The sequence below is a fragment of the Macaca mulatta genome, chromosome X, assembly GCF_049350105.2.
Source record: "Macaca mulatta isolate MMU2019108-1 chromosome X, T2T-MMU8v2.0, whole genome shotgun sequence".
In the NCBI taxonomy this organism is placed as follows: Eukaryota; Metazoa; Chordata; class Mammalia; order Primates; family Cercopithecidae; genus Macaca; species Macaca mulatta.
The window spans coordinates 56,270,084-56,293,640 of record NC_133426.1 but is presented as its reverse complement, the minus strand read 5'-3'; the positions used below and the strand labels follow the sequence as shown (position 1 = coordinate 56,293,640).

Genomic DNA, 23,557 nt, shown 5'->3' with positions numbered 1-23,557 from the left:
TCTAAGGTTTTTGACTCGAGTTCCTGGCTTCCAGATGGCATCTCTGGACCTACCAAGGGCCTAGGGGAACTCACTGTGCTGAAGGAAAAGACATAGGTATGACTGGCTTCACCAACAGGTGACTGTAGAGACCCACGGCTTTGCGTGAACACTGGCAGTAGCCAGGTAGTGGTTACAGCGGGTCTTGGCTGAAGTCCAGTGCTGTATTAGTTTAAGGCCTGACCCAGCACAGACTCAGTGGTGGTGGCCACAGGGATGCTTGTGTCAACCCACCCTCAGGTCTAGGTGGCTCAGAATAGAGAGAGACTGTTTGTCTGGGATAAAGTAAAAGAAAAGAACAAGAGTCTCTGCTTGGTAATCCAGAAAATTCTTCTGGCTCTTATTCAAGAACATTAAAGTGGAACCTCCCCAAGTCTGTGACAACCATAGGGTTTCTGGGCTTGGGGTGCCCCCTAATGCAGAGATGGCTTAGATCACAACACCCAATCCCTTTGAATATGTGGAAAGACTTCCTGAGAAGGATGGATACAAATCAACCCAGACTGTGAAGACTACAATAAATACCTAACTCTTCAATGCCCAGACACTAATGAGCATCTACAAGCATCAAGACGATCCAGGAAAACATGACCAAACCAAATGAACCACATAAGGCACCAGGGACCAATCCTGGAGAGATATGTGACCATTCAGAAAGAGAATTCAAAATATGTTTTGAGGAAACTCAAAGAAATTCAAGATAATACAGAGAAGGGATTCAGAATCCCATAAGATAAATTTAACAAAGAGATTGAAACAACTACATAGAGTAAAGCAGAAGAAAAAATTAGTGAGCTTGAAGACAGCCTATTTGAAAATGCATAGAGAGGAGACATAAGAATAAAAAACAGTTTCCCGGAGCAAGATGGACGAACAGGAGCAGTTCCAGCCTCCAGCTCCCAGCACGAGCGACACAGAGAACAGGTGATTTCTGCATTTTCAACTGAGGTACCGGGTTCATCTCACTGAGGAGTGCCAGACAATCTTTGCTGGTCAGTTGGTGCAGCCCTACCAGTGAGAACTGAAGCAGGGCGAGCCATCGCCTCACCTGGGAAGCACAAGGGGGAAGGGAATCCCTTTTCCTAGCCAAGGGAAACTGAGACACACAACACCTAGAAAATCAGGTAACTCCCACCCTAATACTGCACTTTACCAAGGGTCTTAGCAAATGGCACACCAGGAGATTATATCCCACACCTGGATGGGAGGGTCCCACGCCCAGAGAGCCTCCGTCATTGCTAGAACAGCAGTCGGAGATCTAACTGCAAGGCAGCAGCGAGGCTGGGGGAGGGGCACCCGCCATTGCTGAGGCTTCAGTGGGTAAACAAAGCCACCAGGAAGCTCGAACTGGGTGGAGGCCACCGCAGCTCAAGGGGGCCTGCCTGTCTCTGTAGACTCCATTTCTGGGGACAGGGCATAGTTAAACAAAAAGCAGCAGAAACCTCAGCAGAGGTAAATGCCCCTGTCTGACAGCTTTGAAGAGAGCAGTGGATCTCCCAGCATGGAGGTTGAGATCTGAGAACAGACAGACTGCCTGCTCAAGTGGGTCCCTGACCCCTGAGTAGCCTAACTGGGAGACATCCCCCACTAGGTGCAGACGGACACCTCACACCTCACACAGCAGGGTACACCCCTGAGACAAAGCTTCCAGAGCAAGAATCAGACAGCAACACTCGCTGTTCAGCGATATTCTATCTTCTGCAGCCTCTGCTGCTGACACCCAGGCAAACTGGGTCTGGAGTGAACCTCAAGCAATCTCCAACAGACCTACAGCTGAGGGTCCTGACTGTTAGAAGGAAAACTAACAGAAAGGACACCCACACCAAAACCCCATCAGTTTGTCACCGTCATCAAAGACCAAAGGCAGAAAAAACCACAAAGATGGGAAAAAAGCAGTGCAGAAAAGCTGGAAATTCAAAAAATCAGAGAGCATCTCCCCCTCTGTTAATAGTGGGAGACTTTAGCACCCCACTGTCAATATTAGACAGATCAATGAGACAGAAAATTACCAATGATACCCAGGACTTGAATTCAGCTCTGAACCTAGTGTACTTAAAAGACATAAACAAAACTGTCCACCCCAAATCAACAGAATATACATTCTTTTCAACATCACATTGCACTTATTCTAAAATTGACCACATGATTGGAAGTAAAACATTCCTCAGCAAATGTAAAAAAACAGAAATCACAACAAACTGACTCTCAGACCACAGTGCAATCAAATTAGAACTCAGGATTAAGAAACTCATTCAAAACTGCACAAATACATGGAAACTGAACAACCTGCTCCTAAATGACTACTGGGTAAATAACGAAATTCAGGCAGAAATAAAGATGTTCTTTGAAATCAATGAGAACATAGACACAATGTACCAGAATCTCTGGGACATATTTAAAGCAGTGTGTAGAGGGAAATTTGTAGCACTAAATGCCCACAAGAGAAAGCTGGAAAGATCTAAAATTGACACCCTAATATCACAATTAAAAGAACTAGAGAAGCAAGAGCAAACAGATTCCAAAGCTAGCAGAAGGCAACAAATAACTAAGATCAGAGAAGAACTGAAGGAGATAGAGACACAAAAAACCCTCCAAAAAATCAATGAATCCAGGAGTTGGTTTTTTGAAAAGATCAACAAAATTGATAGACCACTAGCAAGACTAATAAAGAAAAAAAGAGAGAAGAATCAAATAGATGCAATAAAAAATGATAAAGGGGATATCACCACCAACCCCACAGAAATACAAACTACCATCAGAGAATACTATCAACATCTCTACGCAAAGAAACTAGAAAACATAGAAGAAATGGATATTTTCCTGGACACTTACACTCTCCCAAGACTAAACCAGGAAGAAGTCGAATGCCTGAATAGACCAATAGCAGGCTCTGAAATTGAGGCAATAATTAATAGTCTACCAATCAAAAAAAGTCCAGGACCAGATGGATTCACAGCCGAATTCTACCAGAGGTACAAGGAGGAGCTGGTACCATTCCTTCTGAAACTATTCCAATCAATAGAAAAAGAGGGAATCCTCCCTAACTCATTTTATGAGGCCAACATCATCCTGATACCAAAGCCTGGCAGAGACGCAACAAAAAAAGAGAATTTTAGACCAATATCCCTGATGAACATCGATGCAAAAATCCTCAATAAAATACTGGCAAACCGGATTCAGTAACACATCAAAAAGCTTATCCACCATGATCAAGTGGGCTTCATCCCTGGGATGCAAGGCTGGTTCAACATACGGAAGTCAATAAACGTAATCCAGCATATAAACAGAACCAAAGACAAAAACCACATGATTATCTCAATAGATGCAGAAAAGGCCTTTGACAAAATTCAACAGCCTTTCATGTTAAAAACTCGCAATAAATTCGGTATTGATGGAACGTATCTCAAAATAATAAGAGCTATTTATGACAAACCCACAGCCAATATCATACGGAATGGGCAAAAACTGGAAGCATTCCCTTTGAAAACTGGCACAAGACAGGGATGCCCTCTCTCACAACTCCTATTCAACATAGTGTTGGAAGTTCTGGCTAGGGCAATTAGGCAAGAGAAGGAAATCAAGGGTATTCAGTTAGGAAAAGAAGAAGTCAAATTGTCCCTCTTTGCAGATGACATGATTGTATAGTTAGAAAACCCCATCATCTCAGCCCAAAATCTCCTTAAGCTGATAAGCAACTTCAGCAAAGTCTCAGGATACAAAATTAATGTGCAAAAATCACAAGCATTCTTATACACCAGTAACAGACAAACAGAGAGCCAAATCATGAACGAACTTCCATTCACAATTGCTTCAAAGAGAGTAAAATACTTAGGAATCCAACTTACAAGGGATGTAAAGGACCTCTTCAAGGAGAACTACAAACCACTGCTCAGTGAAATAAAAGAGGACACAAACAAATGGAAGAACATACCATGCTCATGGATAGGAAGAATCAATATTGTGAAAGAATGAATATTGTGAAAAAGTAATTTATAGATTCAATGGCATCCCCATCAAGCTACCAATGACTTCCTTCACAGAATTGGAAAAAACTGCTTTAAATTTCATATGGAACCAAAAAAGAGCCCGCATTGCCAAGACAATCCTAAGTCAAAAGAACAAAGCTGGAGGCATCACGCTACCTGACTTCAAAGTACACTACAAGGCTACAGTAATCAAAACAGCATGGTACTGGTACCAAAACAGAGATATAGACCAATGGAACAGATCAGAGTCCTCAGAAATAATACCACACATCTACAGCCATCTGATCTTTGACAAACCTGAGAGAAACAAGAAATGGGGAAAGGATTCCCTATGTAATAAATGGTGCTGGAAAAATTGGCTAGCCATAAGCAGAAAGCTGAAACTGGATCTTTTCCTTACTCCTTATACAAAAATTAATTCAAGATGGATTAGAGACTTAAATATTAGACCTAAAACCATAAAAACCCTAGAAGAAAACATAGATAATACCATTCAGGACATAGGCATGGGTAAGGACTTCTTGTCTAAAACACCAAAAGCAAGGGCAACAAAAGCCAAAATTGACAAATGGGATCTCATTAAACTAAAGAGCTTCTGCACAGCAAAAGAAACTACCATCAGAGTGAACAGGCAACCTACAGAATGGGAGAAAATTTTTGCAATCTACTCATCTGACAAAGGGCTAATATCCAGAACCTACAAAGAACTCAAACAAATTTACAAGGAAAAACAAACAACCCCATCAAAAAGTGGGCAAAGGATATGAACAGACACTTCTCAAAAGAAGGTATTTATGCAGCCTCAGGCACATAAAAAAATGCTCATCATCACTGGCCATCAGAGAAATGCAAATCAAAACTATAATGCGATACCATCTCACACCAGTTAGAATGGAAATCATTAAAAAGTCAGGAAACAACAGGTGCTGGAGAGGATGTGGAGAAATAGGAACACTTTTACACTGTTGGTGGGATTGTAAACTAGTTCAACTGTTGTGGAAGACAGTGTGGTGATTCCTCAAGGATCTAGAACTGGAAATACCATTTGACCCAGCCATCCCATTACTGGGTATATACCCAAAGGATTATAAATCATGCTGCTATAAAGACACATGCACATGTATGTTTATTGCGGCACTATTCACAACAGCAAAGACTTGGAATCAACCCAAATGTCCATCAGTGACAGACTGGATTAAGAAAATGTGGCACATATACACCATGGAATACTATGCAGCCATAAAGAAGGATGAGTTTGTGTCCTTTGTAGGGACATGGATGCAGCTGGAAACCATCATTCTTAGCAAACTATCGCAAGAACAGAAAACCAAACACCGCATGTTCTCACTCATAGGTGGGAACTGAACAATGAGATCACTTGGACTCGGGAAGGGGAACATCACACACCGGGGCCTATCACGGGGAGGGGGGAGGGGGGAGGGATTGCATTGGGAGTTATACCTGATGTAAATGACGAGTTGATGGGTGCTGACGAATTGATGGGTGCAGCACACCAACATGGCACAAGTATACATATGTAACGAACCTGCACGTTATGCACATGTACCCTAGAACTTAAAGTATAATAATAATAAAAAAAAAAGAGAAAAAAAATCAGGAAACAACAGGTGCTGGAGAGGATGTGGAGAAACAGGAGCACTTTTACACTGTTGGTGGGACTGTAAACTAGTTCAACCATTGTGGAAAACAGTATGGCAATTCCTCAAGGATCTAGAACTAAAAATACCATATGACCCAGCCATAGCATTACTGTGTATGTACCCAAAGGATTATGAATCATGCTGCTATAAAGACACATGCACACGTATGTTTATTGCGGCACTATTCACAATAGCAAAGACTTGGAATCAACCCAAACGTCCATCAGTGACAGACTGGATTAAGAAAATGTGTCACATGTACGCCATGGAATGCTATGTAGCCATAAAGAAAGATGAGTTAGTGTCCTTTGTAGGGACATGGGTGCAGCTGGAAACCATCATTCTCAGCAAACTTTTGCAAGAACAGAAAACCAAACACCGCATGTTCTCAATCATAGGTGGGAACTGAACAATGAGATCACTTGGATATGGGAAGGGGAACATCACACACTGGGGCCTATTATGGGGAGGGGGGAGGGGGAGGAATGTCAGTGGGAGTTATAACTGATGTAAATGATGAGTTGATGGGTGCTGACGAGTTGATGGGTGCAGCACACCAACATGGCACAAGTATACATATGTAACAAACCTGCACATTGTGCACATGTACCCTAGAACTTAAAGTATAATAATAAAAAAAAAGAACCTACAAAGAACTCAAACAAAGTTACAAGAAAAAAACAAACAACCCCATCAAAAAGTGGGCAAAGGATATGAACAGACATTTCTCAAAAGAAGACATTCATACAGCCAACAGACACATGAAAAAATGCTCATCGTCACTGGCCATCAGAGAAATGCAAATCAAAACCACAATGAGATACCATCTCACACCAGTTAGAATGGCGATCATTAAAAAGTCAGGAATCAACAGGGGTTGGAGAGGATGTGGAGAAATAGGAACACTTTTACACTGTTGGTGGGATTGTAAACTAGTTCAACCATTATGGAAAACAGTATGGCGATTCCTCAAGGATCTAGAACTAGATGTACCATATGACCCAGCCATCCCATTACTGGGTATATACCCAAAGGATTATAAATTATGCTGCTATAAAGACACATGCACTCGTATGTTTATTGCAGCACTATTCACAATAGCAAAGACTTGGAATCAACCCAAATGTCCATCAGTGACAGATTGGATTAAGAAAATGTGGCACATATACACCATGGAATACTATGCAGCCATCAAAAAGGATGAGTTTGTGTCCTTTGTAGGGACATGGATGCAGCTGGAAACCATCATTGTTAGCAATCTATCACAAGAACAGAAAACCAAACACCGCATGTTCTCACTCATAGGTGGGAACTGAACAATGAGATCACTTGGACTCAGGAAGGGGAACATCACACACAGGGGCCTGTCATGGGGAGGGGGGAGGGGGGAGGGATTGCATTGGGAGTTATACCTGATGTAAATGACAAGTTGATGGGTGCAGCACACCAACATGGCACAAGTATACATATGTAACAAACCTGCACGTTATGCACATGTACCCTACAACTTAAAGTATAATAATAATAAATAAATTTTAAAAAAATAATAAATAAATAAATACAGTAAAATTCAAAAAAAAAAATAAAAAACAATGAAGCAACAACTATAGTATCTACAAAATAGCCTCAAAAAGGCAAATCTAAGAGTTATCAGCCTTAAAGAGCAAGTAGATAATGAGAATGAGATAGGGGTAGAAGTATTCAAAGGGATAATAACACGGAACTTCCCAACCTAGGGAAAGATATCAATATCCAAGTACAAGAAGGATAAAGAACACCAGGCAAATTTAACCCAAAGACCATTCAAAGCATTTAATAATTAAACACCCAAAGGTCAAGGATAAAGAAAGGATTCTAAAAGAAGCAAAAGAAAAGAAAGAAATAACATACGCTGGAGTTTCAACACCTTTGACAAGACTTTTTAGTAGAAACCTTAAAGGCCAGTAGAGAGTGGCACGACATATTTAAGATGCTGAAGGAAAAATAAACTTTTGCCCTAGAATAGCATATCTGGTGAAAATATCCTTCAAACACGAAGGAGAAACAAAGACTTTTCCAGATGAGCAAAAGCAGAGGGATTTCATCAATACCAGACTCATCCTATAAGAAATGCTAAAGGGAGTACTTCAATCAGAAAGAAAAGGACATTAATGAGCAATAAGAAATCATCTGAAGGTACACAACTCACTGGTAATATTGAGGACAAGGAAAAACACAGAATCAGGAAGAAATCCCAAACCTGAACAGACTAATCAACAAGTAATGAGACAAAAGCCATAATTAAAACTCTCCCAGAAGGTGGAGGTTGCAGTGAGCTGAGATCATGCCACTGCACTCCAGCCTGGACAACAGAGTGAGACTCGGTCTCGGAGGGGTGGCGGGTGGGGGGTGGTGGGGGCGGTGGGAAAGTCTCCCAGGAAAGAAAGCCCAGGACCTGATGGCTTCACTGTCAAATTCTAACAAATATGTAAGATTAGCTCATATCCATTCTACTGAAACTATTTTGAAAAATAGAACAGGAAGAAGTACTTCCAAACTCATTCTATGAGGCCAGTAGTACCCTGATACCAAAACCAGACAAAGACACATGAAAAAATGAAAACCATAGGTCAATATCACTGATGAATATTGATGCAAAAATCCTCAACAAAATTCTAGCAACACATTAAAAAAATAATTCATCATGGCCAAATGGGATTTATCCCACAGATGTGGGGATGGTTCAGCATATGCAAATCAATTAATGTGATACATCATATCAACAGAATGAAAGATAAAAATCATATGGTCATTTCAATTGATGCTGAAAAAGTATTTGATAAAATTCAACATCTTTTCCTAATAAAAATCCTCAGAAGACTGGGTATAGGAGAAACACACTTCAACATAATAAAAGTCATTAATTGCTGACCCATAAGTATCATACTAGAAGGGGAAATACTGAAATACTTTCCTCTAAGGTTGGGAACATGACAAAGATGCCCAATTTCACCTTTATTCAATGTAGTACAGGACGTCCTACCTACAGGAGTCAGATGAGAAAAGAATTAAAGATCATCCAAATTTGAAAGGAAAAAGACAAATTATCCTTGTTTGCAGAAGATATAATCTTATATTTGGAAAAACCTAAAGCCTCCAGAAAAAGAGCTATTAGAATTGACAAAAAAAAAAATTTAGTAAAGTTATAGGATAAAAAACTTCCATACAAAATCTAAAACATTTGTATATGTCAACACGTGAACATTCTGAAAAAGAAATCAAGAAATAATCTCATTTACGATGGCTCCAAATAAAATGAAATACCCAGGAATTAACATAAACAAGAAAAGAAATGATCTCTACAATATATATTATAAAACAATGAGGATAGAAACTGAAGCAGAAACAAAAGGAAAGATATTCCATGTTCATAGAGTGGAAGAACACATTTTGTTAAAATGTTTGTACTACTCAAAGCAATCTACAATTTTAATGTAATCTCTATCAAAATATTAATGACATTCTTCTGCATAAATGGAAAAAACAATCCTAAAATTTATATGGAACCACTTAAACCCAGAATAACCAAAGCTATCTTAAGCAAAAATAATAAAACTGAAGGAATCACATTATGTGACTTTACATTATACTATAGAGGTATAGTAATCACAATAGTGTGGTGCTGGCATACAACAGACACACAGATCAGTGGAACAGAATAGAGAACCCTGAGATAAATCTATGCATTGATAGTGAACTCATTTCAGACACAGGTGCTGAGAACATACATTGGGGAATGGACTGTCTCTTCAGTAAAGGGTGCTGGGAAAACTGGATATCATAGGTAAAAGAATAAACTAGAGCCCTATATCTCACCATATGCAAACATCAAATCAAAGTGGATTAAAGGCTTCTGTCTAAGATCTGAAACTATTACAAGAAAATATTGGGGAAACTCTCCAGGACATTGGACTGGGCAAAGATTTGTTGAGCAATACCCCACAAGCATAGGCAATCAAAGCAAAAATGGACAAATGGGGTGCCATAAAGTTAAAAAATCTTCTGGAAATAATCAACGAAGTGAAGCGATAACTCACAGAATGGGAGAAAATATTTGCAAACTACCCATCGGACAAGGGATTCACAACCAGAACATACAAAGAGTTCAAAAAACTCTATAGGAGAAAAATCTAATAATCCAATTTAAAAATGGGCAAAAGAGCTAAAAAGACATTTATCAAAAGAAGATAAACAGGCATATGAAAAGGTGCTTAACATCACTGATAAGCAGAGAAATGTAAATCAAAACTACAATGAGATAACACCTCACCTCAGTTAAAATGGCTTTTATCCAAAATACAGGTAATAACAAATGCTGGTGAGAATGTGGAAAAAAGGGAACCCTCATATACTGTTGGTGGGAATGTAAATTAGTACAATCACTATAGAGAACAATTTGGAGGTTTCTCAGAAAACAAAGTAGAGCTATCATAAGATCCAGTAATCTCACTGCTGGTTATATATCCAAAAGAAAGGAAATCAGTCTATCAATGAGATATCTACACTCTCATGTTTATTGCAGCAGTATTCACAACAGCCAGAATTTGGAAGTAACTGGTGTCCATCGACAGATGAATGGATAAAGAAAATGTGGTGCATATGGGCAAAACAGCTGAAAAGACATTATCACTCACCTGTTCATAGCCTCTAGGCAAAACAGCTAGGGCTCTGGGTCCTTCTATACACATTCTAACACAGCAAATGTAACATAGCAGATGTTTACAAGAAAGGAGGGCTTCCTCCTTGTCCAAGGTATCTAAGTCCCAATTCTGAGCTTGGAGACCACTATGGAGGAGTCTCCAAGGCAAAGGGCACACATGGAGAATGAGATCCTATCAATTGCAACAACATAGATAAAACTGGAGGTCATTATGTTAAGTGAAATAAGCCAGGCACAGAATGACAAACTTCACATGTTGTCACTTATTTGTGGTAACTAAAAATTAAAATAATTGAACTTACATAGACAGAGGAAAAAGGATGATTACCAGAGGCAGGGAAGGATGGTGGGATGTCAGTGGGTCAGAGGGCAGTGGGGATGGTTAATGGGTACAAAAAATAGAAAGAATGAATAAGGTCTACCATTTGATAGCACAACAGCATCATTATAGTAAAAAAAATCATTTAATCGCACATTTAAAAATAACTAAAAGAGTATAATTAGATGGTTTGTAACACAAAGAATGCCCCATGCTTGAGGGGACAGATACACCCCTTTACCCTGATTTGACTATTACACATTGCATTCCTGTATCAAAATATCTCATGTAACTCAAATACATAAACCTACTATGTACCCACAAAATATGAGAATAAAATAAAAATAATTATTCATACTGATTAGGTTGTAAAGTGATAATATTTGTGATATATTGGGTTAAAATATGTATTATTAAAATTTTTAAAAGAAAGAAAAGAAAAGAAAACTCTATCAAGAAATTAAGTAGGGTTTTCTTATACAGATATTTGGGAGTGGACACTGCTTAAGATAGGTTTAGGGAAGAATTTTCTGGGCAGAAGACATTCAAATTGAGATCTAAAGGATAAGAAATGTCATGAGGTAAAATTAATAAGAGGCAAGATCCTATAGGGCCTTTTAGGGTACTCTATTTGGATTTCATTCAGAGTGTGACGGGAAGTCCTTGGAAGATTTTAAGTAGATGTTATATAATCTTATTTATATTTAAACAAAGCAAAACAAAAGCAAACAGATGAAAATCCTTTGGCTACTGTGTGGAGAATGAATTGTAGTGAGGAAAGAAGGCCTGTTACAATATTGCAGGGATGGGGGTACTTACACAATTGCCACATTATTTCCTAAAGCAACTAAGCCTATTGTAAGTCAAGCAGTTGGGGCAAATTAAATGTTGCTGTGAAAGGCCTTCAAGTGAGCATTCCTATGGTCACATACCCATGGCAAAGGTATGGGTCAGTCTTAAAACCTGAGTAGAATAAGAACAATTCTGAATATAAACAAAGTGAGGTTGGGGGCAGTAACTCATGTCTGTAATCCTAACACTCTGGGAGGTCGAGGCAGGCAGATGACTTGAAGTCAGGAGTTTGAAATCAGCCTGGCCAACATGGTGAAACCCCATCTCTATTAAAAACAGAAAAATTAGCTGGGCAAGGTGGCACATGCCTGTAATCCCAGCTACTTGGGTGGCTGAGACATAAGAGTCACTTGAATCCAGGAGGCAGAAGTTGCAGTGATCTGAGATTATACCAGGCTAAACTCCAGCCTGGGTGACAGAGCAAAACTCTGTCTCAAAAAAAAAAAAAAAAAAAAAAAAAAAAAAGTACTGAGATTCATGTAGACATCCGTTGTCTTCATTCAACCACCAGCCATCTGGCTGTCATGATCTCTTATCAGATAAGGCATTCACCTATAACACTCAAAGCTAAGAATTGTCGATATTTTAGGGCGATTTTTTCCCTTCATATGGGAAGCTTACACCACTAGGGAGAAAAACAGTACTGAAATCTGAAAAGTAAATAAAAGTAAATTATATCTGTTATCTCAGTTTAAGAGTCGAGAGGTGACATAGGAAAGACAGCCAGACTTTTAGCATATTATAAAGCAATTTCCAAGAACTCCTAGAAGGTAGCCACACAATAGGTTACATTGAAATTCAATCCATAGAGTTCCAGATTAAAATAGTCAAGTGGGATCACCTAGTCCAAACCCTTCATCTTACAGTTGAGGAAACCTAAGATCAAAGAGGTAGGAAGACTTATCAGATCCCACAGCAGCTTAATTGGAGACTTGGAATATATGGAATATACATATAGTCAGCATCCATTTCCCATGGAAGAAAAGCAAACAAATACATCACTAAATAATAATAGTGTCATGGGAATGTTTGAATAATGCAGCCTAGAAATCACTCACCTGTTCATAGTCTCTAGGCACAACAACTAGGGCTCTGGGTCCTTCTACACAAATTCTAACATAGCAAATGTAACATAGCAGATGTTTACAAGAAAGGAGGGCTTCCTCCTTGTCCAAAGTGTCTAAGTCCCAATTCTGAGCTTGGAGACCACTATGGAGAAGGAGTCTCCAAGGCAAAGGGCACACAATGATAAACAACAAACTGCATCTGGCTTCTAGGCAGGTTTCTTTGAATTCCTGGGGTTATAAAAAATTTTTGAACTAGATGCCAACATTCAAAATGAAGGACATTTCACATAATCCAGATTTTTTTTTTGCTTTTCTTTAACAATGAAATTTACTAATACAGTCATCCCTCAGTATCCATGGGGGATTGATTTCAGAGCCACCTACATTCCTAACCCCACCCATTGGGTGGATAATGAAATCCATGGATGCTCAAGTCCCCGATACAAAATAACATAGCATTTGCATATAATCTATGCACATTCTCTCCTATATTTTAAGTCATCTCTAGATGTACTTATGTTACTTAATACCATGTAATGCTATGTAAGTAGTTGTTATACTGTATTTTAAAATTTGTATTTTTTTATTGTTGTATTATTATTTTTGTTGTTTTTTAAAAAATATTTTTGATCTGTGGTTGGTTGAATCCATGGATGTGGAATCCAAGAATATTGATGGCTGACTCTAGTGAGCTGGATTTGAGTGGCAGCTCTCCTTCTTCAGATCAGGTATGTGCTGTCCAGTTTGACAGGATCACTACCGGGTCTGCTTTATTTATTTATGTGCACCCTTTTATTTTTTTTAATGTGAACAAAGACACTTTAATGGTTAGTGGATTAAAGCCTGCTTTAATTTCAGATAGTTTAAATTGTTCTTGTGCTTTTCCATGCTTAGTAAAACTTGTGAGACCCTGGTAGTAAGGAAGGGAGTAATACCTTAATCTTTGCTTAAGTGTTGACTCCACAATTAGAAAGACCCACAGGGGCTCACTGAGAATGATGACTATTAAGACACCAGATTTAGTTTAGTGTTTTTCTAGGCTGGTTTTATAAAATTTGCCTTAGAGCAGGGACAAGAAATAGGGATAAAAACCATGAATGGAGCCTGTGCCCACGAGTATAAATGCATCAGTCTTTGTTTCAATACTTCATTCTCTGTCTCTCAGAAATTTTCTCTCTCTCGCTGCCTCTCTCTCTCTCTCTCTCTCGTGTGTGTGTGTGTGTGTGTGTGTGTGTGTGTTAGGGGTGAGATGGGAGTGGGCAGACCTGTATGGATTCTGCGGTGAGCTTTCAGGTGAGAGCTTTTGGTGTACACTTTGCTGCATCCTGCGAAGTCACATTGGTGAATCCGTCTTCTCTTCAAGTCAAGCGACTCTTCTCCCTGCATTTGGGCCATTGCTGCTGGTCTGATCAAAGAAATAGAGATAAAGCCAAACAGTGACTTTACAGTGAAGGCTTAAAAAAATGAATTTACATTCATTGGTGCCACCTCATATCTGCTTTTAATTTATGCGAATTTAATGCTAGGTCCCCCCAAAAAGAAATAATTGGAATAGTAAAAAAAATTCTGTCAACTAGGCCATTCTGCTCAGTAGGTACAGGTCTCTCAGTAGGTGCTCAGAGAAAGCATGCGAGGTGGTAGTGTTTCCTTCAGTGGTTGTGTTCCCAAATAGTGTGAGCATTTCACTTCAATAAGTTTCATTCTCCTGCTTAAAGAAATTTGATTTTCATACAACAGTTGTTGCCAAACACAAGCCAACTACTTCCAATTAGTTCTGATATTGAAAGACAAAGCTGTTTTAAACTTACAGAGAGAAACAATATACAACTACACTTTGTGGGAAATTTGAAGACTTTTCAAAAGAAAAATTGATGATTTACAGTTAGAACATAGCTCTACCATAACATGCATGTACATGCACATGTATGCACACAAACTCGTATACTTTCACTGGAAAGGTAGTCTCCCTACATTTCTTGTCCTCAAATTCTTACTCTTGTGTCTGATCATTGGTTCCACCTATACATATGTGCAAATGTACACACATACACACACACATATACACAAAGACAGACTTGAAGACAAAAAGTACTCACTCTTGCTGTAGTCCCTGCAGACTCTGTAAGGCTGAGGATCCACTCTCAATTGTACTCTCCTCACTGTCACTTGGAATCTCCAGTGGAGACATGGAGGTGGGGTCAACTTTCACTAAAAGCAAAGAAAGGGAGCAGTGTGAGCTAAAAATATATGTGCCTCTTTAATCATTTTCAGAATTCCCAGTTTGTCCCACCTAAAGAAGTGGCAGCAAGATAGAAAAATAAAGAAAAAAACAAAGATGAAGGAAGTGTATTTGTATGGAAGGAAGAGAATAACATTTTATTTTATTACTTTGCATAGCAGGGAACAGAAATGCCTTTAAAGTAAGAGTAGTATGGAGAGCTCTGATACCACTAGAATGAGAGTGTCTGTAGGATATGGTTTGGGTATGATTCATCTCTATCTCCAGCTACCAGGACAGGGTCTGCTGAAAAGTTAGTTTCAACGTGTGTGTGTGTTGAATTGAACTCACTGAATAGCTCCTGGCTGTCCTAAAATCAAATTATAGGATTAGTCCAGATGTGAGAACATCTACCTTGGCCTTTGTGCTCTTAAACAGAAATGAGTCAATGAGATGAAACATACACCTACCACCTAGTAGGTGCTTGATACAACCTTCCTTTCCACCTATGTTGGGAGAAGCTGTCAAATATTCCTTATTATCAAACACTGATGTTTCTGATTCCTAACAAAACTCAATCAGGTGCTCAACAGTCTCCTAGATCCAGTGAAACCTTCAAAATTTCTATAGAGAAGAAACTTGGGGGTGGTGATAAGGTGGGGAACAAGTATTTGGTTAAAAGAGTTGTCCTATACTTTGCATATCATTCATTAAAAAGTTTTAAGCATGTATCTTGAGGTGTGCATGTTTGTGCATGTATGTGATATACAGGTACTGGTATCCTACAATTTTATATGCATTATAAGAAAACAAACAAAAAGTAGTACGTCATCTCACTTAAGTTAAAGTGGCTATTATCAAAAAGACAAAAGACAGTAAGTGCTGGTGAGTGTGTGGAGAAAAGGGAACCCTTACGCACTGTTGATGAGAATGTAAACTAGTTATAGCCTTTACGGAAAACAGTATGGAGGTTCCTCAAAAAATTAAAATTAGAACTACCGTATGATCTGGCAATCTCCCTTCTGGGTATATATCCAAAGGAAATAAAATCATGTGCCCAAAAGATATCTGCATCCCTGTTTAGTGCAGCATTATTCACAATAGCCAAGATGTGGAACCAACCTAAAATATCTATCAACAAATGAATGAATAAAGGAAATGTGACACACACACACACACACATATACAATATAATATTATTCAGCTATAACAAAGAACAAAATCCTGACATTTGTGAGAGCACAGATGAACCTGGAGGACATTATGTTAAGTGAAATATGCCAGGCACAGAAGGACAAATAGTGCATGATCTAACTCATATTTGGAATCCAAAAATTTAATATCATGCAAGTAGAGTAGAATGGTAGTTACCAGAGGCTGGGGTGGCTAGTGGGGAGGGGGATGGGGAGATGTTGGTCTAAGGATGCATAATTATAGTTAGATAGGAGGAATACATTTCAAGAGATCTATCAGATAGGAGGAATACATTTCAAGAGATCTATTGCATAGCAAGGTGAGTATAGTTAATGATGATACACTTTATTAAAATTGTAAAGAGAATGGATATTAAGCGCTCTCACCACAAAAATGATAATAAGGTAATGCATTTGTTATTTAGCTAGATTTAACCATTCCAGAATGCATATATACTTCGAAACATCATGCTATAGATGATAAAACATACAATATTACCTGTCAATTTTTAAGGGTAAGAAAATACAAATTTTGATACGTTCTTCTTGCACTCCAATTGTTTTATATGTGCCCCCTAAGGTTTAGTAAGCCCACCATTTTGGATACCGATGTGGTTTGGCTGTGCCCCCACCCAAATCTCAACTTGAATTGTATCTCTCAGAATTTCCACATGTTGTGGGAGGGACCCAGGGGGAGGTAATTGAATCATAAGGGCCAGTTTTCCCCTGCTATTCTCATGATAGTGAATAAGTCTCATGAGATCTGATGGGTTTATCAGGGGTTTCTGCTATTCTTTCTTCCTTATTTTTCTCTTGCTGCCACTATGTAAGAAGTGTCTTTTGCCTCCCGCCATGATTCTGAGGCCTCCCCAGCCATGTGGAACTGCAAGTCCAATTAAACCTCTTTTTCTTCCCAGTCTCGAGTATGTCTTTATCAACACCATGAAAACGAACTAATACAGATACCATTGGGCCAATGCCCTTAGCTTGGAACCACATTGAGCACATTTAAAATTTATTCTGTTTATTTAGAGTGGCTCTGATGGACTGATGATATTATGGAGACTATTCAAAGCTCCTTCAAACCATCCCTTGATGCTACCACTGCCTTTATCTCAGCAAACTATCATACGGGAAATTTTATTTCCTTTTTTATTTGTTTCCTTTTTGTGGTTTGTTTGTTTGGCTCTCCTTTCGTATATGGAATGGATCTCATATCTCAAAATAAGATTGTGAACACTTATCATTACCACACTTAACCACTAGTCAATGATAATATTTGTATTCAGAAGACCAGTGCAGTCTCAGCAACTTGATGCTTAGTAGTATATTGTTTTTCAGCCTCCTACATTTAGTATAGGGCATCAAATTTCAAAGGTAGAGACTCTTTTATACTAAGCTGAAATCTGCTTCCTAATCATTTCCACCCCTTGCCCTTTTCGATATATGCAAAACTTTACCAACCTGCTTTAGAGGCCACATAATTTTCCTTGATCATTCCTGATTACAAACTAAAACAGATATACCTCTGGGAGGAGAACTAGTGGTTGGGGAATAGTGGTGGAAGACAGACTTAATTTCTACCTTTCTGAATTTTTGAACTTATTTTAAAAATAAAATGGAAGATTATAGCATTTGAATTCTCTCTTGGACAAATTTTCAAGTTTGTTTATCAAATTATCTGTTGCAAGACAACTAAGACAACTACTAGCACTGTGTTAAGTTCTCTGGAGGCATACATTAAAAAAATTAATATAGAGTATTATTTTTGAGGAATCTACAATTCAGTTGTGAAAATAATGCCCAGACACTTGTGATACAGGCAAATAAATAAGTAAAATGGAAAGTGATAGATGCCAAATGAGGAAGAACACAAGGAAGATGACAATATTTCAATTACTTCTTTTGTAGGGAAGAGAAAAGGGAAAGTATTGGTAGAGACAGGAGCTAATACTGGCTAAGTATGTTTGAGATAGAAATATTGTTCTCAGCTTTTCCACCAAAGCATTCTGAAGGCGTAAAATAAACACATTATCCTGAAAAGTCCGAGGGTGGATGCCTTTAGTAAGCTTAACCTCTTTTTGAAGTGTGTGGTTTATCTTAACAGGTTTTGCAAATTTTGCATTTTGTAATACAAGATAATCATATTTTAAATATAAAATGCTTTAAATTATTTAATATCAAATAATATGGAAGTTCCAGGAAGTTGTTTGATATGTCACTGATAGATATGCATACCTGGTCGAGAAGCATGGTCTAATCAAGAGTCATTGTACATTCTTTTTTTTTTGAAACGGAATTTTGCTCTGTCACCCAGGCTGGAGTGCAGTGGCACACTCTTGGCTCACTGCAAGCTCCGCCTCCTGGGTTCATGCCATTCTCCGGCCTCAGCCTCCCGAGTAGCTGGGACTACAGGCGCCTGCCACCACGCCCGGCTAATTTTTTGTACTTTTAGTAGAGATGGGGTTTCACCATGTTAGCCAGGATGGTCTCGATCTCCTGACCTCATGATCCACCCACCTCGGCCTCTCAAAGTGCGGGGATTACAGGCATGAGCCACCATGCCCGGCCGAGTCATTGTACATTCTTAAGCATTAAAAAGACATGATAAAAACAGTACTTATGAAAGATTACTGTTGAAGCAGTGTCCAGGAATAACTGGAGGTGAAGAGAGACAGGAGATAGGATGACTCAAAAAGGGAATAGATTCAGGAAGGCCAGGAAAGGGGCAATATTGTTACTTACCTGATCCAGCATTTTTACCATCTCCTCCAATGAGTGGGACTGTAATGGCTGCAGGGCCCCCATCTGCAGGCAAAGCAGTATACACCATGGGCAGAGACTGCACTACCACTGGGATGGTCTTCAGGCCACCCATCTTATTTGGCAGACTGACTGAGGGGATAGTGTGAATGACATGTAAGATCTGCTGGCCACCAGTGCTCTGAGAGGAGGTCAGGACAGAGCCTGGGGTCAGAACAGTAGGAATGTTTGCTGAAGTGCTCATGTCAGATGTTGACGTGGACACCACAAGGGTCTGGGGAGCAGACTGTGGCTTCGGGGGACGTACTGGAGCTTGTAGCATGCTAGCAGGCTGGAGAGGAGCCTTGGGCTTGTGAAAGGAGAGGTCAACTGGTTCCACTTGGGGCAGGCTGAAATCACTAGCCAAAAGTTCTTCTGGGGGCTCAATCTTGATGTCATTAAACAGTGCTGGGTTCTCCATGGGGTTGGCATCCAGGAGTGTTGGAGAAGTCATATTACTTCTGTATTCTATCTCAGAGGGATCTCTGTTCCGAACAGAACTAGTGACCTTAAATAAACAAATGAGAGATGCGTAAGTCAGTGTTAGTACCCTGAAGAGACATACAAGCAATGTAAAAAAGAAATCTCAGTTCATTTCACATGGAAGGAATACATGGTGCTGGGAGAAATAAGGCAAGAGTAAACTAAAGAGAAAAAAGGAAGGGAAACTTTACTGAGTACCAGTAAGTACCAGGTACTGTATCAGGCAATTGTTAAAAATTATTTCATTTAACCTTCACAACAATCTTGCAAAAGTATTTAAAGTCAACACTTTATGAGCATCCACTATAAGCTTAGTGGCAGCTCACATGAATAAAGTACAGCCAATAAGTACATACTAACATACTAAATATAATGATAGAATAATGTGACTAGTTTATAAATCATTCCATACTAAATAATGTAACAGGCATACAAGCAAGGCGTTTTAGAAAAACAAAAGGGAATGACTCATTCTGTCTAGAAAAGGAAGGCTTCAAGGAGGAGATGATACTTCAGATGAGTCATAGAAAATTAATAGAAATTTTCTAGGCAGATAAGAGATAAGAAAGATATTCCTGTCTATAGAGCCATAACAACAGACAATATAATTACAGAATAAACTATGAAATAAACTTGCAATACAGTTAGTTGTATTATATGCAAAATTGAACTCTGTAACTTTTTAATTCTGGGATTTTTTTAAGAAAACTAATAAATGATTTAAATGATCATAAATGATTTAAAATAATAAATAATTTTATTAGTTTAAAAAACTAATAAATTTTTTTAAAAAGCTAATAAATGATAACTTTATATGTAATATATGAAGTAAAGCCTTAACCTAATTAAAAACTTTCTAAGAATTCCATGAATTCAAAGGTCAAGGATATAACGAACTGTGTATGCCACTGCCAAGCAACACTCTGGATCTTGAAGATGAGTTTGGAGATGGTGGTACCTCTTTAGCCAGTAAACAAACAAGCCTCCATTATCTATTAGCATTATATTTGAATTATTGGAGTTTTAAATTATGAAAAATTTTAAGGAATACATCCTTTATATAAAACATAGCCACTTTTAGTTTTGTATATTTGGAAGATGAGGAAAGGTAGAGTTCAATGAAAGGTTGGCTGATAGAAGATAATTGTTTGGAAGAGAGGAATAACAAGGGAAGAAGTATTTCTGTGAGATTTAACTAGCTTCTCAATGAAGATTGATTGAAAGAGGAATAAAACTAGATTAAAAGAAATTCAAAAGAAAGCACGTGGAAAAATAGCGATGAGACGTAAAAATATTTGACTATTGACTGGATATTGGACAATATTAATGAATTATTGTTAATTTTAAGGTGTGATAATTACGTTATGCTTACGATTTTTTAAAATTTAGGTGAGAGATAATAAGGGTCTGAATTCAGAGAGTAATAAGTGGCAGGGGAGGCAGTGTCTTCTTGCTCTGACTTTATTTTAAAAACACTCAGAGTGCTGCAGTGAGCTATAATCACATCACTGCACTCCAGTCTGGGTGACAGAGCAAGACTCTGTGTCAAAAACACATGACAAAAACCCTCAGAGCAGGCTGGGAATGATTAACAGCACCAAAAACCCATCCGTGCTTTGTCTCCAGAATTTAGCCAAACTACCATCTTCTTTTCCCTTCTTTTACGCTACAACACTCTTGGTTTCTTGATTTGCAAGCCCCTATCCCAACTCAGCCCTTGTTTGTGGTCCAAATATTGCTTCAATCTGCTCCTCCAGGACATGATTTCTGTGATTTGTCCCACTGTTTCACATACTGCGAATGTAACCCATCCCTCATGGGTGGATTTGAACCATCCAGATAAGGGGGGAGTAGAATCCTGTTGACAGGGAGAAGAAGTTGTCAAGATTGGCTCTGCTGAACATAAAACTCCCCTGTTCTCAGAATCCCTCAAATCAACTTAAGGTCTTATTTTTCCTACATTTCCCACATATCTCTTCACTTGAGTAGCTCTATTCCCAGATTAAAAAGATAGAATCCAAGGAAACTTCAAAAGAAAAAATGTTATGTTATCTCTTTCCATAGTCTTTCTATCATTGCTGTCAATAACAGTGAGAAATAGAGTTACAATAGAAAGCATAAGAAGAGGTTCAGTGTAGGGCAGGCACGGTGGCTCATGCCTGTAATCCCAGCACTTTGGGAGGCCAAGGCAGGTGGATCACTTGAGGTCAGGAGTTTGAGACCAGCCTGGCCAACATGGTAAAACCCCATCTCTACTAAAAATGCAAAAATTAGCCAGGTGTGGTACCATGCACCTGTAGTCCCAGTTACTCGGGAGACTGAGGCAGGAAAATTGCCAATGCACTTCAGCCCGGGCGACAGAAAGAGACTCTGTCTCAAAAAAAAAAAAAAATTCACTGTAATATCATTTTCTATAAGAATACAGTTGTGGGTGCAGGTGTATAAATAAACACAACTTGTCATTGAGATTAAGAAAGGATTTAGCTAAATTTTAGGGACTTTTTGGACTCTAAGCTTTAGGCCCAGAAACCTGAAAAAGCTGAAGCTTTGAATCCTAACTATAAAATAAACACTACTTTGGCAACGTTTACTCTCTTTTGCCAAAGAAAGGCCATTTCAGTGAGCTGAGTGCTGCCTACAACAATGTTACTAGCTCAAGGCCTTGTGCTTAGCTGACACTTGATCTGCAGGTATGCATTTTATTGAAAAACATTATCTAGGAACATCTAAAATGTAAACTGATTGATGAAAGTCAAGAAACTGAAGAACTGATAGTCTATTCTTATTGCCTTGATGAGATACAGTGTTACAGGGTCCTGCTCCAACAGGCCATCATTAGTTGTCCTTTTATAGACTAAACCTATTTTGTGGTTTGCCAATTCTTAACCAAACCCTGTCTGCAGCAGGGCTTCAATCACTACTTCTCTCCTGCCATCAAAAGGCTTTGAGAGAAATGTTGGAATGCCAGTTGTTTGGGTTTTAGTATCTTAATAGTAACTTCCTCAAAGCATATCAACACATACTTTTTTCTGTACATATCATCCAAGTATGCCTCTTATGTCTAAGTGAATCTATCTTGTAGCAAGTATTTTCTGGGTGTAAATATTGTCTTCTGAATGCAAGCTTTCTTGAGAAAACAGACTGTTCTTAAAACTAGGTCTCAAGGTTGACCTTACTGCTCCTTCCTTTGTGGCCTAAAGACAAGCATTCCATATCTATACACTATTAGGCTGAATAAATTTTGTGTGCACTGAGGATTCTTTTTTTCAATATGATCAAAATAATTTTAATAGAAATATTGCTATACAGTCTAACTTATTCTGTATTTTGAATATAACCCACCCTATGGTTAAAAAAAACCCCAACACACTATTTGCTTTACCTTATCTTTGTAGACAGCATATTATGCTTGAACGTTCTGAAGAAGACCTTCAGGTCTTGATTGAGTGAGTTTTTGTCCCTAGAATTTTGGTGATTTTAAGAATCCTCACTAAGATGACTCGGGATGGCTACCTATTTCACGCTTCACTGAATGTAATCACTTCCGCTTTGAAAGCTCATCCAAAGATTGTTCTGCCACCAGATTTTTCTTTTAAAGTAATCTTTCTTCATCTTTAGCGTGGTGTGATGGCTTCAGTTTTTAAGGGTTCTCTAGTCAATCACTATCAAAGAGAATAGCTACTTTCCCCATTAGGTATTTTAAGACTTTATCCTGAATTCCTGGATTTCTGAATCTATGAAGAAGGTTGTGCACGAAAGAAAACAAAGAAACTTAGGAGTGGTTTGAAGACAAGCTTGCATTTCCACAGTGCTACTCCTCAAATACACAGAATCCTTATCAGGTTTCCTTAAGCCAATTTGAGTGGACAAAAAATTATAAAAAGAGTTATTTATTCATAAATTACTAAAGATGAGACCCTTTCAGTTCTTAGGAAACACCCCTCTCAATTCTAGAAATAAACTCTGAGAAAAGTTGGTCAATTTCACAAATATTTAAGCATTTGATTAAGATAGGTAGAGAAGCCCTGAGAATCAGTGGAATCAACTGTTACAAAGTTTCCACTTTTCATGTATTTAAAACAGCCCTGATGTGGATATGAACAGACATTTTTCAAAAGAAGACATTCACACAGCCAACAGACACATGAAAAAATGCTCATCATCACTGGCCATCAGAGAAATGCAAATCAAAACCACAATGAGATACCATCTCACACCAGTTAGAATGGCAATCATTC

General features: G+C 38.5%; 1 protein-coding gene across 10 annotated transcripts in view; it reads right to left on the bottom strand.

Annotated features, from left to right (window-relative positions):
* The window catches only part of KLF8 (KLF transcription factor 8), a 57,128-nt gene that overhangs the window by 12,277 nt on the left and 21,294 nt on the right, over nucleotides 1-23,557 (bottom strand). For 5 of the 10 annotated variants that reach the window (XM_077989141.1, XM_077989143.1, XM_028842551.2 and 2 more), the window contains 3 exons: nucleotides 18,780-19,344; nucleotides 14,720-14,831; nucleotides 13,889-14,028 (listed from right to left, as the gene is read on the bottom strand). In XM_077989141.1, the coding sequence (XP_077845267.1) occupies nucleotides 13,889-14,028; nucleotides 14,720-14,831; nucleotides 18,780-19,344 (817 nt within the window). The remainder of the gene's footprint in view (nucleotides 1-13,888; nucleotides 14,029-14,719; nucleotides 14,832-18,779; nucleotides 19,345-23,557) is intronic. The other 5 variants (XM_077989147.1, XM_077989145.1, XM_077989144.1 and 2 more) reach the window with 1 other exon arrangement.